General features: G+C 43.5%; 2 protein-coding genes across 2 annotated transcripts in view; both read right to left on the bottom strand.

Annotated features, from left to right (window-relative positions):
- Positions 1 to 180: 180 nt before the first annotated feature.
- Positions 181 to 4774, bottom strand: LOC109953122 (transmembrane protease serine 9-like; the record flags this gene model as incomplete). Its single annotated transcript, XM_020588524.1, has 6 exons — positions 181 to 865; positions 1166 to 1263; positions 2246 to 2499; positions 2678 to 2849; positions 3931 to 4290; positions 4453 to 4774. Coding segments are annotated over 6 exons (1548 nt in total), but the record flags the coding sequence as incomplete, so codon positions are not given.
- A 547-nt stretch (positions 4775 to 5321) lies between these two features.
- The window catches only part of LOC109953123 (tryptase alpha/beta-1-like), a 30383-nt gene continuing 22390 nt past the window's right edge, over positions 5322 to 13314 (bottom strand). Inside the window, exons 2-6 of the mRNA XM_020588525.1 lie at positions 8934 to 9151; positions 7502 to 7848; positions 6223 to 6368; positions 5852 to 6134; positions 5322 to 5669 (exon numbers count right to left, since the gene is read on the bottom strand). Of these exons, the coding sequence (XP_020444181.1) occupies positions 5503 to 5669; positions 5852 to 6134; positions 6223 to 6368; positions 7502 to 7848; positions 8934 to 9151 (1161 nt within the window). The 3' untranslated portion in view covers positions 5322 to 5502. The remainder of the gene's footprint in view (positions 5670 to 5851; positions 6135 to 6222; positions 6369 to 7501; positions 7849 to 8933; positions 9152 to 13314) is intronic.

Consider the following 13314-nt stretch of genomic DNA (forward strand, 5'->3'; position numbering starts at 1 on the left):
CCTGCAGTGTGAACATAGAAGGGTGGTCCTCCACTGAGCTTCCCTGTAACAGACTGCATTAGCCACTCTGTTCAGAGAACACTCCTTCCTGCAGGAATAAATATGTAATAACTTTCAGAATTGATGTTAAGTATTTATTTTACACTCACTGAGCTTTAAAAGATATTTTTTCCACAATATGCGCTGTTTTTCTTATCATCATAAGAAATTGTAACAGCTGCTGAATTTTTCCAGACTGGATCAAAAACCAACCTCCTACCAGCTGCACAGCAAGAGAAGCTGAAGCTCTCTGATTGGATGGTTTTCTGACTGCACTGCTCTCTGGGAATTGTAGTTCATCTCTGTTCAAGATGTTTTGTTTTTCCAGTGATTAGAACCTGTTTCATCTCTGTTTGTAGGAGCCACTACTCTGCCCACTGTCGTGTCTGGATGATTAGTGCAGCTTTAATAGTCATGGTTGTTTACATTCATTTGTGCCTGTCACATCATGTAAATCACTGGTTACAGGTGTAGTTGGAGGTTTCTACAAGAAGAAATGGAGACACAGGGAGAAGACGAGATGGAAGAAGAAGTGGTAGTGAGCAGGAGCACCCCCGTTGGTGGTCACGTTGGTGGTCATGGTGGTGTTTGGGGTGGTGGTCACAGTGGCGTTCAGGGGGCTGGTGCTGCTGTTGGTGGAGGCTGGAGACAAAAACGTCCCCAGTATCTGCTTCAGAAAGTTGTTATAACTCCTCACTTGGGTGAAGACCAGCGTGTCACCTGCTCGTCCTGTGGTGGTGGTGGTGGAGGTGTTCTGGACTGTTAACACTGCTGCCTGGAACCAAGAACCATCCTGCTGACACATCACTGGACCACCAGAGTCCCCCTGAACAAACGGACACAAAACGGCCATGATTCTGATTGTGGATGGACCCTGTCCTGACTCTGAAGTGCACATTCAGCCACGTCTTTATGTAAAACTACAGTTTTAGTTTACAAACTTGTGTCTTTGCAAAATCAGCAAATATAAACTCGGTATCAGTATTTAACTTTTCAGTGTATCAGACCCAGAGACTAGTAAGAAGTTTGGTGCTTCTCTCTCTGGATGAAGACGAACAAACACCTTGATGAAATGCATGTTAACACGGTGTGTATAACAATAACAGTAACACTCTTTGTTGTTCACCTGCTCCAGTGTAAACGCTGTCATACAAATGCTGTCAGTCGCTGCTGTGGGCCCACAGTTAACCACCGAAGTCTGGAACTCCTGCAGAACCTGTTCCACTGAAGGCAGAGAAGAAGACAAAGGTGAGAGGTGTCACACCCGAGTCACCCAGACTGTCTGCCACTGCCTATTGGTGCTTCTAATGTAAAGATTTGAGACAGAGTTAGCATTACTGTTGGGTTAGGGTTAGGGTCAGTCATGATTTTTAATTAAATGATCAACATTGAAATCCTGTGATGGATCTTTGTATTTGCACTTTTCCTCAGGAAAACATGCTAAATGTTTTGTGTGTTCTGAGGGTATTTGTTGTAAGTGGTACGCTCCAGGCTGAATGATGGGTAAAATGCTGACTGCGTAGAATGAGTTGTCTAAAATGAGTGTCATTTTAAGTCACACAGGCCGTAAACACACCACACTTTACAGACCGTTGTGACTCCGGATGTTAGCTTACTGTGGCTAACTCACAGTGAATCTTGTCCAGGGACAAACTGAAAGCAGGCTGACACTCTGAGCTCGGTTTGCTGTGTTGAAGACGCGTTACCTCAGGTTCCGAGATGTGAGGCCGTGGAAGTTTGTCACTGAACAGTGTGTGGCTTTTACTTTGTTCAGCCTATTTCTGTCGGGAGCTAATGCTAGCTAGCAGCTGTCTGCAGACATCAGGCTGGCATCAACACAGTGCAGATGAATCAGTTTCTGTCCTGTCTGAGCTTACCATTAAAGTGGACGTGTGGACTGAGGCATCTGCTGCTCTATGGGATAGTGTTTGTTTTTAAATTACGCAGAATAATGACGCCCTTGTTAGCGGTGCAGGGTTTTGCACATGTACCTAAATGTGCTACGTTTTAGTTGTTTGGTCTACAGTTTACAGTTTAGCCAATAATGTGCAGTTAACTCAACCTTATATTCAATAAAACAAGTTGCTGAAATAAAAAAGACAGTTCCCAAGAGTGTGTGAAGCAGCATTAATTGACCTGATGTAACTGAATCCTTGTGATTCAAATCAAACCGACATCTCTGCTGTCATTCAGCCTGAGGACTCACCCCCTCCTTGTCTGGCGCTCCAGCCGGCAGCCCAGCAGGTGGAGCCCACACTGAAGGTTCGTCCATTGCCCAGGCAGATGGGCTGGATGAGGTTGGACAGGGTGGGTAGCGATGCCATTTGCAGCACTGCCACGTTAGACGTATTCAGATTGCTCAGAGTGATGTTTGTCACTTTCAGTGTCACCTCAGAAGGGTTGGAGCCATTCTGTTTCAACCGACCCAAGACCACGGCCCATTCAGCCGATTTGGGAGAACTGTGGGGGTTGAAAGAGCTAAATTAGGACCCCCATCAGATTGGTCTGAAGATGCAAATCCTTACAAATAGTTTTATTTTTAAAAATAGTCTCGGTCATTCCCTAAAGTCGCTGCTCACTGTGGTGTTGAATAACCAGGAGCATTTTTCCATCCAAAACATCCCTGCAGCTGTCTCACCTTGAGAAGCAGTCGGCGTTGCTCAGCACATGCTCCACGGCCACCAGAGTCCCACCACATACATGACTTCCATTCTTCTGTATGCTCACTATCCATGGCCACACACCAGCTGTCGCAACCGAGCCTCCTCCCATCAAACCAGAATTCATCGGGGCTTGTCCACAGACCACAGCTAGACAGAAAAGAGAAAGGGGGACAGGTTTTTTTGAGAGGTGTGCAACCATGTGACCTCAAATTGCCAAGTTAGACTTTGTTCAAACCCACCGACGTGTTATAAATGACAGTAGTGATGCCAGAGATATCAAACCGATCAGGCTGAATTTAGGGTGAAGTTTAGAAAAGACATGTCGGTTTGATGAACTGCAGCCATAAGAGTCTGGGGTTTGAATACACTCAGTGTAACTATTATTATAGCTGCAATGAAGAGCTGCAGCGAGATCATAGAGAAAACCTCTAATAGTGGTACACCACTAGACTGAAAAACTCTTTCTTTCCCTCTGCCATCAGACTCCTAAACAGCTGAGGAGTTTATTACCAGGAAATACGTCATGTACTGTTTACATTCTCAGTTTGCACATTGACTGTTGACTGCTGCACATGCTGCTCCCATGCAACATACATTCTGTTATATTCTTATATATTTTTATTATATTGCTGCATTTGCTGCTTAAAGTGCCTTAGATTTTGTGTTATTTATCTACTTTATATTTCATTTGTATTTTGTGACATTCATGTGGACAGCAAAGTAAGAATTTCATTGTACAGGGAAACATGTTTCCTAACTGTGTATATGACAAACACTTTGAGCTTGAACTTTGAACATAGTGGAAAAATGAAGAATTATATTCACACTGTTAAAACCTGTGAAGTGAGTCACAGACTCTGGACATGCACTCACGTGTGGCTGTAGTTGTTGGAGTGAGGGTGGGTGGAGCGATGCATGTTGGAGCGAAGGTGGGTGGAGCAACAGTTGTTGGATTGATACTGGATGAAGAGATGGTTGTTGGAGCAAAAGTAGTTGAAGTGACAGTTGATGGAGCAAAGGTGGGTGGAGCAACACTTGTTGGAGTGAGGATAGTTGGAGTGATACTGTTTGAATTAATGGTGGATGGACTAAGTATGGTTACAGGTGGCAGTGAGCTCAAACAGGTGACAGTGAGATCACCGTCAGTTCCAGTGGACGTGAAGTTGACAAAGCCCGGCTGTTCACTGGCGACTTGGCTGCTGATCCAGGACTGGTACTGGGACACTCTAGTGTAGACTCCTGGTAAATGAGGCACGACACAAGCAATTCCAAAACTCACAATGCCCCCCTGGATCCAGCGACCGCCCTGCTTGCTCACTAGCGGACCTCCTCCGTCGCCCTTCAAGGAGAGAATCAATTAGAAGAGTGTCCAGGAGGTAAACCCCGAAAGGATCCGATGTACACAGGTATAGATAGACTAGATAAAATGTTACAGTGATCACCTGACAGGTGCCCTTCCCTCCAGCAGGTGACCCAGCACACATCATGTTGTCTGTGATTGTACCCACTCCGTAGTCACAGTTACACTGTCTGTTCCCCACAACCGGCACATCAACCTCCCTGAGGTTGTATGGGACAGGAGGGGGCACTGAAGAGACACACTGAGATCAGTAAACAGCATGTGAAATACACTTAAAATGTAGTTTTACTAATAACGATAACATATTCAACATGGTTGTTAGACCACAAGGAAAAACTCAGTGTGGTTTGGTGAGAATCTGTGACTTGATCCAGTTGCTTTACGACCCACCTCCAATTGCTGTGTTTCCCCAGCCAGTGACCCAGGCATCGGTGCCGTTGTAGAAGGTGCTGCCTGAGGCTGCCAGGCAGACGGGCAGGACGTGGGTGGTGAAATTCACTGGAGACGACAGCCGCACCAGGGCGATGTCGTTGTCCAGCGTAGCAGGGTTGAAGTCGGGGTGACTGATGATCTGCGTTACCGTCCGAAACACCCTGTAGGGGCTCAATGATAATAATGTCTGGCTTCCCAGAAACACCAACAGATTGCTTGTGTCGTTGCTGAAGTAAGAAGAGAAACAAAAAGAGTAAAGACATGAAAAGCAGAACTGTGGTCAGGAGCACGATGCAAACATTCAAGACCAAGTCCAGTTTGTAAGGAGCGCAATGGATGTTGCAACAGGGAATGATCTTTACCACCCGTTAGTCACTGTTATCCTGGCCTTGTCATTTATCCTCTTAGCTACTCGTTCATGTGCCCAGTATGCTTTTTCATGTCCTCAAATTAGTAAGTCCTAGTTGCCTAAAATATTCCCTCACATGAAGGAGTTGTGCCCTTCAGCCTACACATGTATGTACCCATGTTCTTTGAAGGCTCCAGATCACTAGAGCAGAATTTTTATGAACTGAGAGATATAAATTATGATCACGTTTTACAGGCACAGCCTGAGGTGTATCCCTGTATCACAGTCCAAGATCCATCCATCCACTTTTGGCTGCTAATCTAGAGTTGGATCACAGTGGCAGCAGGCCAACAAGGTCAGTCCAGACATCCCTCTTCCCAAAAGTGTTTTCCAGCTCCCCCTGGGGGATCCTGTGGTGTTCTCATGCCATCTGAGAAATATAATGTCTTCATTATATGCTTGGTCTTCCCGTAGGGTCTCCTGCCGGGATGTGGCCTGGAAACTTCTAGTCAAAGGCGCCTCATGTGGGTTTGAGTTTACCAGATGGGCCTTGCACTCCCCCACCATTTCCTCCAGTTCCCCATTCACTTGACAACTCTGGTCCTGTCTTTTACCATCTGCCACCCCCAGATTGGGAACCACTGCTTTAGAGATTGTGTTTACCTTGGGAAGCACTGAGCAGCCGTCACAAACCATTCACTGGTAATGAGGGATCCTCCACACAAGAGGAAGCCATTTTTGAACACGCCGATCTGCCAGGGCCAGCTGCCTGGAGCGGCACTCTGTCCCCCAACAATCCTGGTGTTGTAGCCAGCCTGGCCACACACTGCAGAGAGACAATGAAAACACAGAGTGAGCAACACTGTCCCCACTGTGGTTTCTCGGGATTATAAACTGTGTCATGAGGATTACGTTGCTGCGAGTGTGCTGGATGCGCTCAGGTTCCTGAGTCACAGCATTAAAATCGGTCAGATCCGGTCATAAATCCTGGACATAACAGACACTCACGCGTGGCTGCGGGCAGTGGAGGGAGGGCTACAGGTGGCGGCAGGCTCGGACAGGTGACGTTGAGGTCACCATCGGTCCCACCAGACATGAAGGTGACAAATCCCGGTTGGTCACTAGAGACTTGGCTGCTGATCCAGGACTGGTACTGGGACACTCTGGTGTAGACTCCTGGAAAATTCGGCAGGGAACAACCGATTCCAAAACTCACAATTCCCCCCTGGATCCAGCGACCGCCCTGCTTGCTCACTAGCGGACCTCCTCCGTCGCCCTTCAAGGAGAGAATCAATTAGAAGAGTGTCCAGGAGGTAAACCCCGAAAGGATCCGATGTACACAGGTATAGATAGACGAGATAAAATGTTACAGTGATCACCTGACAGGTGCCCTTCCCTCCAGCAGGTGACCCAGCACACATCATGTTGTCTGTGATCGTACCCACTCCGTAGTCACAGTTACACTGTCTGTTCCCTACAACCGGCACATCAACCTCCCTGAGGTCGTATGGGACAGGAGGGGCCACTGAAGAGACACATTCAGATCAATAAACATGTGAAATACACCTTAAAGGTAGTTTTAACACGCAATGGATCATTGATACTGACTCTTGGTTTGTCTTTTTGCTCCTCCCCAGGTACAGCGACATATTAGACTGAGTAGTTACCACGTAGTTCCTTGTTACTTCATATTAATTAAAAGTATCTAGGGACACTTTGCTGTGAGTTCACAGTTAGTGTCTTAATAACAAACCAGAGGCATGAGGATTGAAAAATCAGCAGCAGCATCAAACTCAGACAACATATAATAATAATAATAATAATAATAGTATTCAGATCCAAATCATATTCTGTAGCATTGCTAATGTGATGCCTACAAACTTAAAACTCAACAGTAGTGAGGAGTGTTACATTTCATTTGACCTTCATCAGTCCAGTAACAAAGAACAGCATCGTCAGTCGCTCAGTGTTATTCAGGTACAACTAATGAAAAAAGTGATTAGTTCACTGATTCACAGATACTTATGAACTAATCACTGCCTGCTGACTCGTAGCAACGTATCTTTCTTCACCGTGTCATCCTCCATTCAGGGCTAATCAAGAACTATTTATCAATTCATTAATTATCAGGTTGTTCCTCAGAGACTTGTGAAGGTGTGGTGGACTGTATTGTAACATGTTACCACTTTCACAAGCGAGTTACAGTTTTGTTTGTGTTGTGCACATGCATGCGGACGTGGGTGATGTGATACATGCAAACAACAAGCAACAGTGTTTAAATTGTAAACGTAACTTTTCTTGGTTGGACAGGAAACTCCCCAGGTCACCTTTAATGACCTTTTTTCTGGCGCCAACATCTGAACAACCTGGTTGCTGCTCCAAGAGCAGAGAAACAGTCTGTATGTTGTGTGTTCTGTCCTGCACTTGTGTTGTGGAGTGTGACACGAAATACTTAAGCTTCTCTCCAAAGCTGTGTGGTTGCTAGTGTTGCAGACAGACCAGGATCAAAATACTAGCACAAACTGGAAGTTACAGCAGGATTTGGTTGCTCCCCTGATGTAGAGGAGGAAGTGCACTGTTTCATTCATGCATCTGAGAAACCAGTTGCTGCCACCACTCTAGTCGAGCTTCTTCTGATCCCGTTGCTTTACGACCTACCTCCACTTCCAACGTTGCCCCAGCCGGTGACCCAGGCGTCGGTGCCATTGTAGAAGGTGCTGTCTGAGGCTGCCAGGCAGATGGGCAGCACATGGGTGGTGAAATTCACCGGTGAGGACAGCCGCACCAGGGCGATGTCGTTATCCAGCGTAGCAGGGTTGAAGTTGGGGTGATTGATGATCTGCGTTACCGTCCGAAACACCTCACTGGGGCTTGATGTTGCTAAACTCTGGCGGCCCATGAGCACTAACAGATTGCTTGTGTCATTGCTGAGGTAAAAAGGAGAAACAAAAAGTGGAAAGACATGTAAAAGCAGGACTGTGGTCAGTAGGGGCACATCCATACACAACAATCACGGTTTGATAAGTGCCTCGGTTTGAAGTCACAGTTCGGTTCATTTTCCATACAGAAAGAATAAGTGGCAGACCGGAGCCCAAGAAACAATACAGAAATAAGACAATTGTTGTGTTTCCCCGGGAAGCCAAGGTGTTCCCCAACAGGAGCCCTTAATAATAACAACAGAGGGTCTTCTACTAGCTTTGGCTTCTCATTTGCACTGGTCGTTTGCTAGCCAGAGGCTTTTCTAAAGTACGCCAAAGTGCGCTCTGGTCCACCACCTGATATGTTCAGGTGGAAACAGCTTTGGGGAAAAAAGGTTTTCTCACACATAGCGAGCCTACCGTTAAGTACTGTTGACGACTGCATTCGGTACACATCTGCACCGAACCTAAAGTTCTGAAATGGTTCAGTACTACTACGTGTACCTTTACACCATTTGTGGTCGAGAGCACTTTGCAAACATCTCAGACCAAGTCTAGTTTGCATGGACCTTGATGCCTGTCAAGACAAGGAGTGATCTTTACCACAAGTTAGTGGCTGTTATCCTGAAATGATGTTATTCTCTCAACCACTTGTTCACGTGCCCAATATGCTTTTTCATTTCCTCAAGTTAGTTAAAGTCCTAACTATATGTTATTTCCATCCACACATCCACGATCAGCCATGATTTAGTTCTGAGGCTACTCTCCCTAAAAGTGGGCGTCCAGCTCAGGTGACTCCAAAGCCACAACACAGAATGATCAGTGAGGTAAAGAAGGAGCCCAAGTAATGGCTGAAGGCTTAAAGGAATCATCAGAGCTGGTCAACATCTGTTGATCAGTCAACCACACACACATCATGGTGCATGGCGCATTGGGTCCATGGCAGGACACCACAGAGGAAGCTGCTGCTCTCCACAATAAAACAGCGCTGGACCTGAAATTTGACAAAGAGCAGCTTGAGTTTCAGGAATTTTGCTTTATTCCTGTCCCCGTAATCCTCTCAAGACCTCAAAGGATTTATCGGATGTCCAACCTCCAGGTCATGAGCGATTGTGTTTATGCCGCTGCACGGTGGTGTGTTGTTTGATCATGGATTTCTAGTCAATGCTCACCTTGGGAGGCACTGAGCAGCGGTCATCACCCATTTACGGTTAATGAGAGACCCTCCACAGAAGAAGGACCCATTTCTGACCAGACCGACTTGCCAGGGCCAGCTGCCTGGAGGGGCGCTCTGTCCTCCAACGATCCTGGTGTTTAACACAGCCTGGCCACACACTGCAGAGAGACAGACGATGAAACACAGTGAGCAATGATGTCTGCGCTCTGGTTTCTACAGGTTATAACCTGGTTCTTGTTTCAGGTTCATGACTCAGTGCTAAAATTAATCCCAGTCCACAGCTGATCCAGGTGTTTCATTGAATGTACCTTTAGTTCTCAGCCTGGGATTTTCACACAAAATATTTAGAACATGAATTTTGGACCATTTCCATCCAACAAACATCCAAATGACAAATATGCATGAAGCTCTGACTCACCATCCAGCTGTGAGTGAGACTCTGAAACAGAAAACAAATAATAAAACCTTCTCAAGCAGCAGTTTTTTTATTTCCAGATGTTTTGATGTGACGTACTGTATGTACATGATATGAATGTTGTGACAATCAAACATTTGTTTGTAAACTCCTTCAAGCACTAAGGTACAGTAACAGAGAGGAAATGTTCATGCTACAATAACCTAAATGTTAGTGTTATATTTTCCTGTCATGTTTTGTTCACCACTGCTGGAACAGTTTGTCCATCACTGTGACTGAACAGTTTCAGACTTTGTGTTTGTTCAGGCTGGAGTCTGTCAGGTTTTTGGATTCAGTAACATTACATTACTTTTAAAGACATACAGTATTAAGTCAGCTGTTGACAGCAGCAGTGTAAAGTTGTATAGCAGCAGCTCACAACAATGTGCTGCGTTGCAGATGAAAGCTCAGGAGCTCATACAGTCGAGTGTGGTGTTGGTGTGTGGGTCTGTTACACACAGCTTCTGGTTCAGGAATGGGTCCGTGCAGCTGAGTGTGGTCTATGTGTGACATCTGCTGGTCATTAAGGCACACAGCATGTTGTGTAGACGATATCTGGGCCTTGAATCGAGTCTGTCCAACACTAAGCTTGTGTTACATACAGAGGTGTTTTCTTTACTGATGTAATTAAAAGTTGTCTAATGTAAATCACAGTCTGGTACAACAAACCTACTACAGCTCCAAAGAAACAATCAGAACAGTAAAACTGGTCCATACTGTACCTGTATATTGAAACGCCTTAACCATAGTCCTCAAACAAAAGTGGATGAAGTAATAATACTGGTAAATATATTTTAAAATTTGTGACTCTGTAAAGTTGTAAAAATGTGGCTGTGTAGTTTCCTGAAGTCCAAACATCAGGTGAAAGATGACAATCTGATATCTGCTGATATACAACTTTACACTGCTGCTGTCAACAGCTGACTTAATACTGTATGTCTTTAAAAGTAATGTAATGTTAGTGAATCCAAAAACCCGACAGACTCCAGCCTGGACCCATATTTTTAACATGTCGTTTCGACTTGGGCAGTTCCCCAAAAATATGAATTTATTCCACTGTATAAATCTGGGGATAAGCACAACTTCACAAATTATAGACCGGTTTCTCTGTTGTCACAATTTTCAAAAATCTTGGAAAAACTCTTTAATAACAGATTAGACACATTTATTGATATACAGAAAATCCTCTCTGATTGCCAATATGGTTTTAGGTCGAACCGTTCGACATCTTTGTCCATTACCGACCTGATGGACGACATTACAAGTGCTATGGATGAGAAGAAATACACGATGGGGATATTTATTGACCTAAAAAAAGCATTTGATACAATCAATCATGAATTATTAATGGACAAGTTAGAAAAATATGGGATCAGAGGAATAGTTCTGAAATGGATTAGAAGTTATTTGACACAGAGGCGTCAATTTGTGAAGTTGGGTGAATACCAATCGAGTGAGCTGGACATTGTATGTGGAGTGCCTCAGGGTTCTGTTTTGGGACCTAAATTATTTATACTATACATTAATGATATATGCAAGGTTTCTGATTTAGTGAAAGTGGTTTTGTTTGCTGATGACACTACCATATGGGCATCGGGTGAAAACCTACAGCAACTCTCTGGACGGGTTTCACAGGAACTTGAGAAGATAAAGAAATGGTGTGATAGTAATATACTATCTCTGAATTTGGATAAAACTAAATTTATGGTATTTGGGAATCGTAGACTAGATAATGAACTTCAATTGAAAAGTGGGGGAGCTAATATAGAACGAGTACATGAAATTAAATTTCTAGGTGTCATAGTTGATGACAAATTCTCCTGGAAATCTCACATCAGATATGTTCAGCACAAAATAGCAAAAAATATATCGATATTGGCAAGGGTTAGATATATTTTGGACGGGAAAGCACTACGTATTTTGTATTCTTCATTGATTTTACCATACTTAGAGTATGGCGTTGAAAACTGGGGAAATACATACAAAAGCTCACTTCAACCATTGTATATATTACAAAAAAGAGCGATAAGAATTGTGCATAAGATGGGGTATAGGGATCACACCAATGGAGCTTTCATACAGTCTAAATTGTTAAATTTTTTTGATTTAGTGGGATATAAGACTGCTGTGTTTATGTATAAAGCCAGGAACAATTTATTACCTGGTGGAATTAAAAAACTATTTCATAAAAAGGGAAGGGGGATACAATTTAAGGGGTCAGTTAAATTTAAAAATTCATGTTATACGTACAACCAAAAAAAATTTTGTATTTCCATAAGTGGGGTAAAACTATGGAATAGTTTAAGTGTAGACATAAAAATAGTAATAGAATTGACGAGTTTAAACATAAATATAAAGGTATGTGTCAATCAAGATATATGCAAGAACAGGCTTAATGATTAATTAGATGAAGTACATTTACTCAGTACTGTACCTAAGTACAGATTTGAGAGTTTTGTACTTTGAGATTTTTGCCAGTACATTTCAGAAGATAATATTGTAATTTTCCTGCACCCCATGTATCTGACAGCTGTAGCTCCTTTTCAGATGAATAAAACAAAACTCAATCAACAAATAAAGTTTTACATGTTATCATAAATTAAGACTCTATTGATCCCGGTGGGAAATCTACCAGCTACCCAGCAGAATGTAAAGTACCTCACAGTATAAGTGTATAAGGTTTTTACCATCAGCTCCACCTTTCCTAGCTGCAGCATTAAAGTGATGGGCACAGTAATTAGTCACTATGATCCAGTAGGATCAGAGACATTACTGGGACACAGGCCGTTCTGCAGGATGAGTACTGGTGCTGTTTACTATAAATATATAATACTTTTATACTTTTTCTGAAGTAGCATTTTGACTGCAGGAGTTTTATATTTTTACACCATGGTAATGATACTTTTTCTCTGGTAAAGGAGCCGAGTACTTCTTCCACCTCTGGAAATGACTTTTCTCACTTTAGTTTTCCCTTCTTGGCCAGATTTGATAGTTTTGGTACATTTATTTCTTTTCAATGTTGATCCATTAACATGTGCTCAGTGACAAACTGCAGACACTGAGTTTTCATTCCGAAGTGTATTTTACCGCTACAGTTTTGTAAACCTGTTGTGTAACAAGTCCTTAATGAAAAGCAGTAAGTAGAAGTGAAGGATTTGCTCAGGTGTGTTCGGTGTGCAGGGTCCTTACCTGGTGTCAGGAGGGTCACTAGCATTGCCACACAGATCGCTCTGCACGGATCCATCTCTCTGAGTCCACTTCATCACACCTGCTCGGTATAAATACCTTCTCTCTTCCTTCTGCCTCAGGCACAAACACACCTTTCTTCACCTCTCTGACTCGCAATTCATTCATTGTTTCCTTATTCTTCACCTAAATCAGATGGATGGACACCCCCCGTTCATATGTGTACTATAGCACTGTCACTACTCTAATACACAGTAGTAGCAGTAATACCACTGTGTGTAATTGCTGTTGCAGTCCTGCTTTCAAATACAGGATTTTTATCAGCCAGTTCTACTAAAAACATCAAAAGTAAGAGTACTCATCACGCATTAATCATCCCACTCAGATAATCATTAGATTATCATCATTATTATTACTGAGCAGCTGGTTGGGGTGGAGCTCATTTTAACTGATTTTTATCTTGTTGTGTAGTTTAATTCAGGAAATGCATCAAGTAAATAGAGGTAGTGCAGTAAAAGTTCAGTATTTCGGTCTGAAACATGATGCAGTAGCAGTACACAGTAGAAGAACTTGAGAAAAGGTACTTTACGTCCCACCACTGGACTGACACCGTGGCTGCCTGAGAGCACAGTTTATGTCAGGCAGTGACTGAGATGTGATGTTGACACTGATACGTTATCTTTGTTTGTCATCGTGTCTTTTCCCAGAACTGACGTGAAACCAAAGGCTGGATGAA

Source organism: Monopterus albus, unplaced genomic scaffold (assembly GCF_001952655.1).
Source record: "Monopterus albus unplaced genomic scaffold, M_albus_1.0 scaffold548.1, whole genome shotgun sequence".
Taxonomy (NCBI): Eukaryota; Metazoa; Chordata; class Actinopteri; order Synbranchiformes; family Synbranchidae; genus Monopterus; species Monopterus albus.